The sequence below is a fragment of the Podarcis tiliguerta genome, assembly GCF_965153285.1.
Source record: "Podarcis tiliguerta genome assembly, chromosome: 5".
NCBI classification, from domain to species: Eukaryota; Metazoa; Chordata; class Lepidosauria; order Squamata; family Lacertidae; genus Podarcis; species Podarcis tiliguerta.
In genome coordinates, this window is record NC_139538.1 from 67,049,510 (window position 1) to 67,065,854 (window position 16,345).

Genomic DNA, 16,345 nt, shown 5'->3' on the forward strand with positions numbered 1-16,345 from the left:
GGCCTCCTTTGTCTGTGAGGGCCTGGAAGGTAGCAGTGACGGTAGTAACGCTTTCCCAATAACATGGGCAGCATTGATAACGGATTCCTAGCTCTGTCTGCAGATTATTGCCCATGTTCAGTGAGTCTTGGAGTCTGCAGGATCATAACTGGAGTCATAAGATATGGAACAATACAATGGTTTGTTTAAAGCAGTCTTTGCCAACCTGGTTCTGTTCAGATGTTTTGGACTGTAACTCCCATCAGGCCTGTCCATCATCGCCTTGCTGTCTGAGGTTGATGGGAATTATAGTCCAAAACATCTTGGGGACAGCAGGTTGGCATAGACTGCTGTGGAACTTTCTGTTTCTGGAAGATTTCAGCGAATGATTTAAAAGTTTCTGTGTATAAAGGTGGCTGACAAAACTCAAATTGGAGCAGTCTTTCTAAAAGCTTAGAAACAAGAAAAAGCCTTTGTCAAACTTCTACTATTCAGGGATCAAGACCTCTGCGTTCCTCATACTTGGATCTATTTTTACACTGAATAGATATGCTATAGTGATTCCTGACTCTTGGAGGATGTAGGGCCCTAAATCAATGTTCTTGGTCTTTCTTCCAGTTGGTATATTTCTTCCAGTTGGTACAGTTCATTCACTGTTGAAAATTAATTTCCCTGTGTATATAGTGTTTAAAGCCCTAAACAACTTAGGCCCCAAATAGCTGAAAGATTGCCTCCTTCTCTACAGACCCTCTCAGGTGTTAAGATCGGGGGGGGGGGGTCCTGGTAGTTCTGCCACCCTCAGAAATTCAGGGGGCAGTGGCCTGGGGAAAGGGCATTCTCTCCGTGGCAACCCCTAAGGTGTGGAATTCCCTCTTCACAGAGATACATCTGGTGACTTCATTATACAGCTTTCAGTGAATGCTGATGACATGCCAATTCACCCCGGCCTTTGGCACCTGAAATGTGTGTTTCCACCCCATTCTGTGACTATTATTTCTTTTTAACATTTTTAATACCAAATTTTAAATTGTTGTTACTGTTGTGGGACCTGCTGATGAAGGGTTGGTAATACATTTAGTCATCATAACTCCAGGGTCCTTGTGTGGCAGAGCCCCCTGCTACTCCAACGCTTCCTGCATCACCCGGCGTCTCCTGCCATGCACTGTCATCTGACACACATGCGCCCCAGCCTTGCTGGTGCCACGCCTAGCCACGGCATATAGCTATTCCAGTGTGATACATATTGCTAGCAGCTCCCATGTGTGCAGCGCATAGGCAGGCATCAAACAAGATGAGAGTAAGGGTGTGTTGATTCTACAGCCTGCATCACTGTATATGTGGCCGGGGAGTAGCAAATGATCTGCCACTTTGCTCCTTCAAATAAGACTTGCATATAAGAAAGGGAATCATTAGCGGGGCCCCTGCTGTGCAGCATCACTTGGGTTTCTGAAATGTAAAAATTAACAATGTGGTTGAATGGAGACAAGACAATTACCTGTAGGGAAATTACCTTTTCTAAAGCAGCTATGAAGATAAGACCTAACTGATTTTAAAATGCAGCAGCCAGCAAAATGTAGGAAATTATGTAATGTAATTTGAATACATTTATCTGGGCATTTTTTAGTTTGCTGGTTTTTTTAAAAAAATAATATTTCCTATTTGTTGCTATTGCCATGTTATTATATGACTTTAATTTTGCATGTCACCCATTTTGAATTCTGATCATCAGACGTTCTACTTCAAAAATCTGGAGTTGGTTAATACCTTTCTCAGAAGCAAGCAAAACATTACAAAAAGTTATTGAGTTCTCGAGAATTCTTCAATTAGGCAAGATGTTACACAAAATAGGGGATTGGGAGAGAAGGAAAAAGAAATAAAGTAAAATTGGGCTGGATGTTTAGCTATGAGGTCACCTTGAAGACTCAGTTACAAGATGGAGATAGCAGTTGAATAAGTCTCCCTAAGATGCTACAGGTACCTGGTTACAAATCTGTGAGATTGGAATAAAGAACCAATAGCTGCTCCACATTTTTTAGAACATAAAGCCTCGCTTGTAATAGAGATCTGCTCTATACCTTAAAAGCGACACAGATTCCTAGATATGCAAAAGTAAAGAGAAACATGAATTTCTGATGTCACTCAATGAATTTCTCAATGTTTCTACAGGACTATGGTGTCAGTAGTAGCCTGTTCCAGAACCCTGCCAAGCTCCATCTGACCATTGGGACACTGGTACTCCTGAATGAACAGGAAATCCAGAAGGCCCAAGAACTCCTACAGAGGTGTAAAGAAGACTTTGTTGAGTGAGTAAATTGAAAGCACTTGGGATGCCATAATCCAGCTGCAGCACTCAAAAAGAAGTACTGGTTCTAGGGCCAGGGTAACTTAGAGGGGTGTGGGGTATCCCTGCTTGCAGCAGTTCAGCAAACCATTATTAGGAGTAAATGAAAAGCCTACACAAAACAATACAAGGACCTAATTGCACTTTGTTCTTGATATAAAAAATTTAGAAGCATCTCTTTGCTTGCAATCTTATTATAACCTAGCATTTCTCTCACTCTTACAGTAGCTGGTTTTATTTGTACATGAACAAAGATTGATTCTCCCCTCCTGGAAGTGCATGAAAAATGTGATTGCCTTGGCACTTTTTCACTAGCAGAGCCTTTGGCAAATAGCTCCCCCCAGCCAATGGTCGTATATCCCTGAGATTAATTTCCGAAACAAGTCGAAGGTAGAGAGTATTGAACTGTATTAAAAAAATAAGCTCTAATACAGTAGATCAGTGATTCTACAGTGCAGGAATTGTCATAATCTAATACACAAAACAATAGTCTTTGAGCTGTAGAATTAGCAAGCTGTGAAACTATGAATCTCCCCCCCCCCCCCGATATTTTTTTCACTTCCAATCTTTTTGCAAGGACTTTTTAGCAGAATGATTCCTAGCTTGCAGGGTGAGACCCGCAGATGAGCTTGCAAATGATGAGCATATTTTTTTAGCAGGTAAGCACATTGGTGGCAAATGCAAAGTGAGTTATGGCCAGGGGCTTGTCTCTGACCTTGCTTTGGGCTTCAGAGGCATTTGAAATCAGGGAGGTGCTCAGAAGTGGCAAGAAGCCTTACTGTGCCCCTGAAGCCCAAAGCAAGGTCAGAGATGAGCCCCTGCCCATCTCTTACTTTACATTCCTTTTGTGACTGCAGGCTTGAGGCTCCCACCACTCTCTCCTAAGGCAAAGGGGGTGAATGGAGAGGGCTTGGCCCTGCTTTGCTCAGCTTCGGAGTCACTCTAATGCAGCCAAATTTCTCACTGCTCAATGCCTCCAAAGTGCAATGGCATAGATTTTATCCATAGCAGGAGGATTGGTAGCAGTCACAAAACTGAACTGGCCTATTGAGGCCACAAAAATTGAGGACTTCTGGACCCAGTTTTGCATCACAGGACACGTGTGTGTGTGTCACCAAGTTGACATTAGTGTGTGATGAGGACTTGGCAGCACATGTGTCAGAGCTGGCTCCTGGTCCCAGCTCACAGAGGACCAACGCTAGCCGGTAGTAATGTACAAAAGTCTTTATTGAAGTACAGTTTCCATTTTCAAGCCGCAGCGCCCCAGCTCTACGTCTAGGGTTTAGACCCGCGAAGCTCCATCTGAATCTCCGCCCCCTGTACACCAGTTTAAGATTCTAGCCTTACTCCACCTCTTCCGTCTCTCCTTTCTCCTCTGGGTCCTGCTACCCCCCGGGGTCCCTTCCTTCCTGGATTCTTCCGACGCAGACGTTGACCCCCCTGACTCCTCCCTCTCTCTTCGGCGGGCTTTGGGACCTGGCTCCCTATCCGGGCTGCCAACTGCGCCGCCCTCCTGTACATTTGAACTTGGCGCGCGCGCCCAGCCTTCAACCTTCCTCTCGACCGTTTCCTCGCTCCCCGATGTAGGCGTGGCCAGTCCTGTCTCCTGTCCTTCTGCTGGCAGCGCGCCGCCTGATCCCGATGCCTGGGACTCCTCCCCCCTACTGCACTCTGGTGTGGACGCTGGTCCTGATTTCCAGCTGCTGCTCTCTGAGTCCCCTCTGGCCCCTTCTTCCTGGGGTGTCCCCCTAGGCACCCCCCTTGCCCTGACCATGGGGGCCCCTTTCTGTGAATCATCCGATTCACTGGAAAGACTCAGAGACCTCGGACCGCTGTCATCGCTGACATTTCCTTCGGACTCCTCCCCCTCGCTCTCCATTTCCTCCCTTCCCTGTGCCTCTGCTCCTGAACCCCTGACAACATGCTTTTCTAGATTGTTTGTTTAAATTGTCAGAGAAAAGGCCTTTGTCTGCGTTATTCAGCTATCTGCATGGATTCTGATACTATCCACAGAAATAGATAAAATTCTCATCCTTTGCTTTAATATTTGACAGTATTTGGCAGTTTGTTATGTATGGAAAAGATGCTACAGTTGTTTGTACTCTTTAACAGTTAAATATTACTAGCACTGTGCTGTATAGTATCTAGAAGTTGCTGCATGTAAAGCTTGCAATCTACATTAATAATGACAGGATTTAATTTTCCTCTATCTCAATGAATCCCTGTGATGCCCTCATATGAACTGACCCTCATATGATCATACAACATTTCATTTGATGGGACCATTAATACAGCCTGTGACACTCTAAGTGGCAAAATAATCTGAATGTCTTCATTATAAGTTTCACAATGAGACATAAATCTGTTGGGGCTTAGGAGGCCTGGAGGCATTGCTCTGTATGATTCAATGTTCTATAGTGTAAGATTGTTGTGAGTTGAATCCATTGGGTTATAGTCGGCTAACGTGCTCAGAGCAGACACATTGAAATTAATGGAACTAAGTTAGGTTTATATGATTCTAGAAACAGCAGAAACAAGGGCAAAAGTCAATAGTGATGAACAATCCATTCTGTCTTCTAGGGAAGAAAGGGTAGGTATTCTGGGGAATTTGCTGGGGACAGGATATAGTTGTGAATTCTGCAGATGATCATTTTATTTTGTATTATTTTCTGTTCAAAAAAGTATTCTCAAGCAGCATACAAAGGCTTAAAACAAAATAATGAAAATTAAATATGCATCAAACTACTGAAATAACAGCCGCATTAAAATATATAAATTTAATTGAAGTAATCCATAAACCTCCATTAAAAAGTGGAGGAGAAACTGTGTTGGTGAATTGGTGTAGCCTAGTGCAGCTGACCAAGTGAATTATGCAATTGCCAAATCTTTCCCCTCTTTCAAACAGCTCAATTGCTGGAGGCAAACCACTAACTGTAGAAGTAGCAGGTGTAGAGTACATGAATGATGATCCAGCCATGATGGATGTTCTCTATGCAAAAGTTCATATGAAGGATGGCTCTAACAAGTAAGTTTCCCCCTGCTTTTTTAATTTAAAAAAATCATTTTCATTCCACAAAGTGATTGTATATGAATTTGCAAAAGTAATATAATGACTCTTGAGAAGGCTCTCAACCTCTGGGTTTGATTGTTTCTGCCAGGAAATATACCACAAGATATCCAGGAGATAAGGTTATTGCAACCTCTTTGTAGCTAAAGAAGGGTCTGTAATGAGTTTGCCCTTGGGCTGATAACAAGTAGTATTACTGAGAGAGATAATTATGGAGTATCCACCTGTGCAGTTTCTGCTTAATGTTGATACTTCTGAAAACTAGAAACTGTTTCCACTCTCGTTAGTTCTAATTTAAATATGTGGTTGAAATTCTTACCACTGCTAGCTGGTGGCTGCGTTCACACATATGTGGGTGACCCTGAAAGTGCATCAGGCTTGTGCACTCCCCCCCCCCCCCATCTTCTCTTTCCATGCAGCCAGGAGCAAGACGACTTCAGCAGAGTTTTATTTCACTTTTAAAGTGTTAGGTTTGAACCACAGATTCTGATTTAAAACAAACCTTGGTTCATTGTAAAACCCACTTTCATAACCCATGGTTTGGAGTTTGCTTGCTATGTGGCTAGCCATAGGTTTTTTTTAAACTAGGATCTCTGATGCACATACTGGGGCTGAGCCAGAATTCTTTAAAAGTGAAACTAAATGCTGTTGAAGTCCTGGCCCCATGGAAGGCAGAGGGGAAGGGGGAGCACGCAAGCTGAAAACTTTGCTTGAACCCATTCAGACTTGTCTAGATGGCTAAACTGCGAGAATGTGGCCCCTGTCTTTGCAACTGACTGCTAAGTCACATTGTTATCACAATTTTGTGATGCTCTTTGCCTATTTGCAAAGGATGAATGTTCATTTAGTTTGTATTCAGTGTTGTCACTGCCTTCTCTAAGAAACCAAAGTTTAAATATAGACCAGGCCATTCCTTTTTTTTTCTTTTCAAATGTATATTTGAATTTTCAAATGTATATTTCAAATGTTTATTTGAATGTATATTGAATGTTTCAATTTCTTTCTTTCTTCCCTTTGAAATGTATCTGTGGTTTCCTGAAAAGAAGCGTCAGAGTAAATAGTTGCAGCAAAATTAAATAAACAAGATTTTAGTGTATCATTTCAAATTAATCTTCAGCTTTTGTTAAAATAAGGACTACCATGTTTTTATTTGCTTTAGCTTTCTGCCTTACAAGGAATCTGATCAGTAGGATCAGTGGTAGAGACAGATTACTTTGGGATTTTACAGTTTCAAAGCCCAAGTGTCCATTGCTTCATAGCCCTCACTACCCATTAACTGGATTCTGTGCTACCAGGACATACATACTTGGGTTGATATGAAAGCTAAGGCGCTTGGATTTAATAGATATACCCAGTAGATTCCATGAGTTTAGTAACTAATAGTAACATATTAGTTACTATGATACCTTAAGAAAAGTAACCAACTCTTTCAACACCTAGGATTATAAAATAAGTTCTTGTTCCACCCTTTATATGGCAATGTGAGAAGCAAATATCCTTTCTGATTTTTGTTTGCTTCTGAATAGTTGATTTCCCAAAGCATAAGAGTTCCCATTTCCCTCTTTTGCCTTGGTGATGCTGGAGACTGTGTTTAGACTGTGGGGTGGGAGGAGACAGTGAAATAAGGTTATGCTCTGATGGTTCCCATGTAGCAAAGACTTTGTAATTCATTTTAATTTGTCTCATTTCTTTGATTAATTTTATAACATAATAAAGCACCATTTTCACTTGAGCTATTTTGTTAATTTGTTTTAGTATCATCTGTGATGATACTTCTTTCATTTGTCATCGCTAATTTTAAAAGTCACTGATGTATCACCAGAAATAAAATGATGAGGGGCAAAACATAAGATTCAATCAGTAAGACTAGAAATTGGCCAGTAACTGCTTCAAAGGGACAGCTCAAAGCTAGCAGGCTGTAGCGTTAGCTCATCAAGGATTGTCAAGCAAATGGTGACCAGAGAGGGAGAGGGAATAACCTTATTACTGTTCCATCTCTGAGTAAGACCTAGAGGGCCAAAGTGGCAACTTATAGCTGGAAAGGGATGAGCTATCTGGCAAATTATGTTGCTAATGGACTTAGTGACAAGATTGTATAAGACTTCCCATTTGTGTGATGATCTCCCATTTTAATGAGCAGGAATGTTTGGTTTTAATGAATGTTCTCTGTCCATGGTGCTATGAATCTTGCTCAGTCCTTTCAAGGAAGAAAACATACTGAAGAGCTACAGGGCTTTAGAAATGTGTTCATCCCCTAGTGCACACATTTAGCTTGCAGTTAGCACAAATATGAATCATCACACTTTTGTGTGGGGGATTACTTGTATGTTCTAGCAGGGACAAGTTCCTGTACACTTATCAAACTTCCTGACCTTTCAGAAATGTTCAGTTGTAATCAGAACTGGAATTAAGCTGATGCCTTTAAGATGATGTGCTTTTCTTTTTCGAAAATAAGTGGGGGAACTCGCCACGAAGTTTGTTTGTTGCGGGCCCAGTCATAGTGCCACCGCCCCCACAGGCAGTGGCTAAATGTAAGATGTAATTAATAAAGTCAAGCAGACAATGATCTGGATTAGAAATGGCCACAACTTTATTGCTTACAGATATAGGTGGATTTTTGGCTCAGGCATTGGGTATATATCTGTTCCAGTCCCCCTGCCCCCCCTCTCTCTCTATATATTTCCACTTATAGAAGCAACATAGTTCATTATGATTGATGTCATCAGAGACAGCTAAAATCTCACAGCAACTCTATACAGTTCTAGCTGCTTTGGTCAACTGCTCATTTTTGGGAAGGCGCTCTAAACTGGGAGCATTGCTTTGCCTCTTTTCTATCACTTTCTGTCCTTCCACTTTTCCTGTGGAGAACCATTAACTCAAGCTGGAGCTGAAATGGTGAGGAGAGCTGCTGTATATGGTGACCACATGTTTTCCTTCTGTCTGAATTCCATCACTCTGTGCTTTAAATGGCGTAAGGCAGAATAATTCATTCATAAGCACCAGCCTTGGAAAGCATCCCTGGATAAACCATGCAGCTGAGCTGTACCGCAGCAGATTTAACCAAATGGGTTCAATTATGCTTGGCAGTGAATAAACAAAAAACGATGCATCTGACTTGTCTCTAAATACATCTTAACACTTGACTGTAAATGTTTCGGGTTACTCTGGCAATGCTCAGAAAACAAACATGTCCAAATAAAGCTCCACCCTGTGGCTGTGTGCTGCAGGTTAATTCCAAAATGAATGTGATGTGCACACCCAAATAAAACGATCCTGTATGATGACCTGCCTGTGCACTACATTGTACTAGAAATGTCTGCATTGTAGGGTAGGGGAAGGTGTTGTATTGCTAGGGTTAAGCAAGGTTTCGACAGTTCCCAGCTACATTGTTTTATCACCTCTGTCACTGGAGATGATTAGTGACAGGTGCCAGCATGACTTGAAGAAGTGCTTGTGATTCAGAGGTGATTTCTTTATCTCAGACAAAGCATCCTTGACCAAGGTTCTGATTTCCACACTACAAAGTTGTACATGGAACAAGATAAAAATTGTTTTTAGCATGATATCAAGCCATCTTCAGGTGGGGTCAGTATATTTTTGGTCTTAAGAACATAGTTTTGTCACCTCATCCAATGATCGATCCCTTATCTAGGCTTGCCTTGTATTCTAAGCCCAGTGACAAATGTGACTGAAACATTTTGTTCTGTCCTCCAGACCCACCAATTCCAAATTTTCCCACTGATATCTCCCTACCTTGAAGAAATGGCAGGCTGCAAATGCAACATCTGTTTTAGTAACAACAATTTTATGTATTTTTCCTCGCAGGGTTATGAAGATACAATTATGTATCCCATTACGGTAATGAAAAAATTGTGGCTTTCCTTACTTCCTTTCCCTTTCCATAGGCTCCAGCTCATAGCAGATAGACTGACAGATCGGTTTGTGACCTCTGGACTAATGATGAAAGAGTGGGATCGGGTGAAACTCCATGCCACAGTCATGAACACAATCTTCCGGAAAGATCCTAGTGGTGAGCATTTGTTAAGGTCTCCTTGAGGAAATATAGCTACCACTTTGATCTCTGAAGTTGCTATATGGTTCTTGTGTTTGGTGTTGCTCATTTGTTATTGTTTTGTGACCTTTAGGCAGAAGATAATTGGTTCATGACCCTCAAAAGGAGTTGGGTTCCTTCATTAAGGTTACACAGTACAGAGCAGAGAAGAAATCTTTTGCTAAAACATTAAACACACTGTTTATGTCTGGCAGAAATTGGCTCTTTCTTCCCTTTATGTCTGATGAAAGTTAGGATATTGTATTGCTTTTTAGACAAGACAGTTACAGTCTTCATTCGTATTTCCTATATCTAAAAAATGGATTTGGTTAATGCTATGTACTTCCAGGTTCCTGTATTGTTTTGTTTTGTTTTAGTGAGAATGACTATATCAGTAAATAGAATAGTAACGGAGTAACTATTGAACTGAAACCTGAACATGCCTTGCGCTAATTCTAACATACTGCTTACAGCAAACTATGACAAGGACATTTCCTTAAGTCACTCTGTGCATTGCATATTTTAAGGCCATAAGAACTACCAATGCTAAGTTCATCCAACTAACTGTGTATCAAGATTTTGTCTCTAATTTTAGCTGATGGAACAAATAGGACACTTAATAGATGTGTTTGTGTGATGTCTGCATCAGAAAATCCAGACTTTCTATCAAAGAGTCCACACAATCTCAAATCCTGTGCCTGGGCTGCAAATTAAAAAAATAGAAAAATTCTTAGTCCACCAAGGTTTTTACTATCCTTCCTGGAAGCAGTTCTCACAGGTGAACAGGTAGCTTGCTGCTTACAAGCCTGAATTACGAACTACTGCTCATGTTTATTTTTAACAAATAGACGACTTCCAAAAGTCGTATTTTCTTTTTCTTTTTTAAATCATTTTTATTAAGTTTTACAATAAGAATAAAGCGACAAAAGTAAGAAAAACTAAACCACAGCACAACAAAAATGAAAAAAATACAATAACACACAAACACAAAACAGAGAAAAAAAATAATAAAAGCAATTTTTATCCTCATTATATTCTTGGCATTCACTTATTTCTGCGACCTCCCCAGACCTCCCTTCCCTGTATTCCAGATCATATATTCTATCAGCAAATTCCTTCCCTCTGTCTTAATATGATTTTGTCATAATTTTAATATCTTAATATAACTGTATTTCCTTATATCTTAAAATATTGGGTCTTTTTTAATCTTTAAACTTTTTACTAAAAACCTTTTACATTCAGTCTGGTGTCATCAAACATTCATTATCTCAAAAGTCGTATTTTCAGATAGCTGATTTGCACAACATAGTAAGCCAAACTATGGCTTAGTGAGATAGCACTGAAGTTTTTTCTTGGTTGTAGCTTGTGATTAGTGAGGAGAGAACCACTGTTTCCGGTTCTTATGATATGCTAAGCTAAACCTTGGCTTAGCTCAGTGCAATGCAACAGTTTGTTCCTTGCTATCATAAGGTCTAGAAATTGAGGGTTTTTTTAATGAAACATGAACATCTCAGAAATCATATTGGTGGTTATATGCTTGTGAGGAGAATATGTAGATTGCAGAGTAACAGAACCCTAGCCAAGGGGTAATTCATCTTCTTGAGTTTGTTCTCAGATACTGGCATTGAGGGATTAGAGACACCTTGTGAACAAGGATGCATTGCCCAAGTGCTTACTTTTCCTCATTGGTTTTAAATATATACTATGCAGAGTGATCAGATATTTGATGCTGGACTTGGTAATTCAAGAGATGAGAGAATGCTTTATTGCTGAAATGTGCTTTGACAGAGCACTGAGTATTACACTCTAGTTTCCCCTTGGATGATTCTATTACACTGAGCTGTCAGCCCTGCATAATCCTTGCAACAATATTGATGACTGTAGGAATTTTGACATGATACTTTGGGAAATAATTTGCAGGTTTTCTTTCTTGTATAAAAGGTGAGTGCAGAGTTGTATTCCATGTGTGAAAAAACCCTTTTAGGATGAGCTGTAATTTGATATATTTATTTTGCAGCTGAAGAGCAAAGTAATAGATCTGCAGGCAAATTTTTCAAGGAAAGGGAGTCATTTGATGGACGAAATATATTGAAGGTCAGTGTGAAGTAGGCTTGTTTAGCTTATGTTAAATGACATTCCAGGTGAAATTAAAAATAAATTGCAAACTTGTACCTGTATATTGTATCTATGATATCCTAATTGGCGGGAGAGAGGATGGACTATTGTATGTACTATGTATGTATGTACTTAAAAAGAATGTATGCACTAAAAAGAAAGGAATTCAATCTGAAATGCTGTTGGCATGTCTAACATGTGCAAAATGTATAAATGACACTGACATATGGAGGCACATTGACTGGACTAAGTGAGATCCTAATATAGCTATTAGACATATGATTGCTGATGCATGGGTCCTTTTGGACCCAGAAGAAGGTGGAATGGGGGCAGAATGGGGTGGGGCACACATATACAGATATTGAAGCTGTAGTCCAAAGCAGATAGCCATAGTTTACCAGCGGGAACAAAATGGGAAACTCTGTTTAGTTAGAAATGCCTGCATTTCATTCAAGCATGCAATAAGCTGCTGCCTATGCAGCCAAAAGAGTTGTTCATATCTTGGCATGTCAAACCCAGATAGTATTATCCAAGCATAGTTAATTTTTGTGTGTGTGTGTGTGTGTGTGTGTGTGTGTGAAAAACAGACAAAGACATACAATAATAAATACTTAATTGCAGCACAGCAGAAAAGAATATAAGCGGTCATTAGGTCTACCTAAAGGTACTTTTGAGTCTTTCATTCCTTGAACATTTCCCAAATACTTAGATTTTTAAAAGAAGCATACATTCAAGTAGTTCATTCATCTCCCACCTGTCCCATCTTCCTGCTTGGCAACAAGTTAAAGACTGTGTCATTTGCACTTCTGTGTCTTGACTTGGCATGCTGATGTATGGAGTTTCTAAGTGGAAAAATACATTAAATTTGATCACCCATGTCTATTATTCATACCACAGCTCTGTGAAATGTGAGACAGACCAGTTGTTTTTTAGAAGCATTAATTGTGGGGTTAAAAAAATTTTTTTTTACTGTTTCAGCCAATAGAACCATTGGCTGTTTGATGCATGAAAGAATGCTAATTTCCCCCAAGCACGCCTTCTTTTAAGAAACACCATCTTTCTCCATCACCCCCACATTCTTTTGCCACTCATTTGGCATTTCCCTCCTCGTTGCCAACTGCCCAGAGGAACACCCACTGGCACTAATTAAGTATGACTCATAACTGGCAGCAGAGCCCTGACAGCCCGACCATTGATCAGTGATGCATTCTTTTGAATTTTGCTCTGATAGGCACTCTTGCCCCTGCCATTTTATATTAGTTACATTCTTCTGCTAATTCTCTTTGCAAAGTAGTTTCCTTAGGTTTAGAGACAGAAGCCCAAATGTCAGATTGGTTACGAATGCAGCTGCAGCGACTGTCACAGCATACCAGCTGCATCCTGCTATCCAAATGCAATGTGCTTTACAAACTCACCCATTCTCTCTTACTCCTTAAATTGTAGTCTTCATTTTTTTTACTTCCAGTCCAGATTATGTATTGTTGACTTGTTATTTGCTTTGTGGATGCTTATGCAACCAGCTCAGTGATTGGGTTTAATTCTCCCAGTCGGATAACTTTCAGATTGGTTTGATCACTGAAAATGAGAGCATGCCAGGTAAGAGCAAGCCCCTTTTTATAGAGCATAACCAAAAGAGGTCGAACAGTAGTCTAAAGAAATCTCATTTGGAAGTAGTAATTAAAGTATAACTTCAAGTGGGAACAGCCAAAAGAAAGTGCACACCTCAGGCACAAGCTGGTGAACTTCCTGCAGCAAGTTAGACACAGGCCTATTTTTAAAAACTCTTTTTCATTTTTGTTCTGCTGTGGTACTGGACTAGCACTGTATCAGCCACCGATACACCTCCAGTGGCATTTTCTTCCAAAATACGCTACTGCAGATAGCCTTTCCAATAACCTTTTATGTTATAAATGTAGATTTTTTAAAATTTTGCAGTCATTACATACCAGTGTAGATCTTTGAGAGCTATTAACTCACCTTGAATTAATTTCATCCACATCAGCACATCTGCCAGTGTCTTCCAACAATTATTTAATGCTTCACAATAAGCAATATGCATATTAAAAACAAACCTTAGGCTTCTGTGCATCCAGACGTTTTCCAGCAACAGCCCTGTTAGACAAACAGAAGATCCGTTACAGCACAATCCTGTGCATATTTACTCAGAACTAAACCCACTGAATCACAGAGCAATCATGACACTGGCTGGGCAGCCCAGGGGCATGAATGAATGGGGTGGCCACTGCTGCATCCACAGCCTTGCTACTCAACATTGCCTGGGGCAGATAAAACCCTGTTCCATGCTGATGTGGAACTGATGTGGTGACTGTTCCTGGATCAGGCCCGATACCATCAAGTTAGTTTGGGATTCAGCGAATCTAGGGCCAGTGCAACCACCCCAGCATACCCCATTGGGGGGCTTTCTGTGAGTTCCTGCTAGCGAGACTTCAACCCCAACCTACACTTTCAGTGGGCAGAACAAGGAGCTCCAGGCCGGAGGAATGATGCTAGCAGAGCTCTGAGGAGAGGCTGTGACAAATTGGGGAGCTGGATTGCAGCTTTAAGTGTGTTGTGCCAAATATGTTTAGGATTACTCCTCACTTTGATTAGTCATTTTGCTCTTGTCAAGGTACTAGGGCAGGGTTTCTCAAACTGTTTTTGGACTAGAGTTCCTATCATCCCTGACCATTGGTCCTGCTAGCTAGGAATGATGTGAGTTGTAGTCCAACAACAGCTGGAGACCCAAGTTTGGGAAACCCTGTACTAGGGGCTTCCACTCCTGCTGACTTAACTCACCAACCTCATTTACCCCCACCCCACCAAAGCCACCCTCTCCCCTTCCTTGCCAAAGCCACCTCCCCCCTTACAGCTTGCCAAACTCAATCTTTATCTCCCCTACCCCTAGTGGGCCAAAGTGATTTTTTTGAAGCTGTGCTGGGACATCAAAATGAACTGAGGTTTGAAGGGAGAAGTTTATGGGGGGGTGGGTGCTGGAGGAGCTGATAGGCAGGTGGGTTCATGCCTTCCCATGTAACCGCCCCATGCCACCCCCTGTGGAGGTTTGAATGAGAAACGTGGGGTGGGGGCATTTGGAAACCTTGAGTAGCCAAACCTCCCACCCCCTTCTCTTAGATTTTGTCAAATCTCCCCCTCTATTTACAATATTCATTCCGGTTTGTTTGGGACTTGAGTACTGGCCATTACCTTGAAATTCCTAAACATCTTAGGATCAGTATATCACTGGCGCCTCCTACCTTATGAGCCTGTCTGTTCTGTGAGGTCATTTGGAGAAGCCTGTTTGTGTATCCCACTGATACCTGAGAGTGAGCTGGTGGGAATGCTCAATAGAGCCTTCTCCCCTATTGTGTCTAGGCTTTGGATTACTCTGCCTGGCAGATTTATTTATTATTTTGTTCCAGCAGTTTGTTTCTCCTTTTTTCGCCTTCTCTTTTGCATGTATTTGATCTGTATTTTCTGCTATCCCCCCCCCCCCCTTTTTAGGCGAGTTTTTAAAAAGTGATTTGTGGTGTATGTGTGTATTTACCACGCTATGAGTTACTTTGAGTGCCTCATATTAAGGCAGGAAGGCAGAAAATAAATGCATTGAGAATAATTACTCCTACTACTACTGAAGAAGCCAGAAGTTAGGCATTAGGTTGCAACAGTAGGGGCTCAAGAGGTAAGTCTGTAAGAAGCCAGAATACATGAGGCTGGGAGAATTTTGAGATTAAAGTCTGCTGGTACCTTCCTGTAGACAACACCATACTGACTGTAATAAATATATAGTAGAAAGTAATCTGATAGAAAGGGCTCAGCAGGTGTCGAATGTTTTCAAATGGATGAGAACATAAATAACTTTTTGCATGGTTTTAACTCTGCTACCAAATGCCAACGTAAACAGAAATGTTTTCTTGCTTCCAACAATGTTTAAACTTTGGAAAATTTGGGGCAGGCTTGTGGATTCTATGTTTGGACAGCTGCTGATAGTGCTTTTCTATGTGCCATTGTCACCAGAACAACCCAGGAGTGTGATCCTGAAGAGGGCACTCCTAGCTGATCTTAGAAATCATGAAGAAATATGTGAGAGGAAGGCTTTAAGGAAGGGTTTCCCAAACTTGGGTCTCCAGCTGTTTTTGAACTACAATTCCCGTCATCCCTCATGCTGCTAGCTAGGAATGATGGGAGTTGTAGTCCAAAAACAACTGGAGACCCCAGTTTGGGAAACTCTGCTCTAATGAGTCTAAGCCATTATTGACTATATGTTCTGAAAGAAGATGTCATCTCTTCCTCCATATGCAAAGTCCAGTATAATGGGATCCCAGTGACATAGAGTCCCCTTTTGTTTAAAGCAGGAGTAGTCAACATATTATGGATGTTGGACTCCCAATTTCCATATGGGGGCTATTGCAGTGTATATCCCCAGGTTTGCAGATTTCCAGAGGCTTTAACTGACAGTGCTCGGCAATAATCTATCCCTTCATAAGATTCCTGCATACACTTAACTCTTGTTTATTTTAAGGATGTATAAAGATCGTAACATAAAACCTCTAAGTGGTGAACAAGAGTGCATAAAAATGCATAAGATAAAATCCATCATAAAACAAAACTACAAAGCATAGTTGGAATGTAGGAAGGTACCTTATATCGAGTTAGATCATTGATCCATCTAACACAGTACAGTGGTACCTCGGTTTTCCAACGTAATCTGTTCCAGAAGACCGTTTGACTTCCGAAACGTTCAAAAACTGAAGCATTTACTTCCAGAAGCATTTACTTACGGAAAACTCAATAC

The 16,345-nt window shown here is 41.0% G+C and overlaps 1 protein-coding gene across 5 annotated transcripts in view; it reads left to right on the forward strand.

The window, feature by feature from the left end:
- ASCC1 (activating signal cointegrator 1 complex subunit 1) overlaps nt 1-16,345 on the forward strand; it is a 49,328-nt gene that overhangs the window by 17,724 nt on the left and 15,259 nt on the right. For all 5 annotated transcript variants that reach the window (XM_083441436.1, XM_083441434.1, XM_083441437.1 and 2 more), the window contains exons 6-9: nt 2,146-2,282; nt 5,226-5,345; nt 9,293-9,417; nt 11,456-11,532. In XM_083441436.1, coding sequence (XP_083297562.1) covers nt 2,146-2,282; nt 5,226-5,345; nt 9,293-9,417; nt 11,456-11,532 — 459 coding nt within the window. The remainder of the gene's footprint in view (nt 1-2,145; nt 2,283-5,225; nt 5,346-9,292; nt 9,418-11,455; nt 11,533-16,345) is intronic.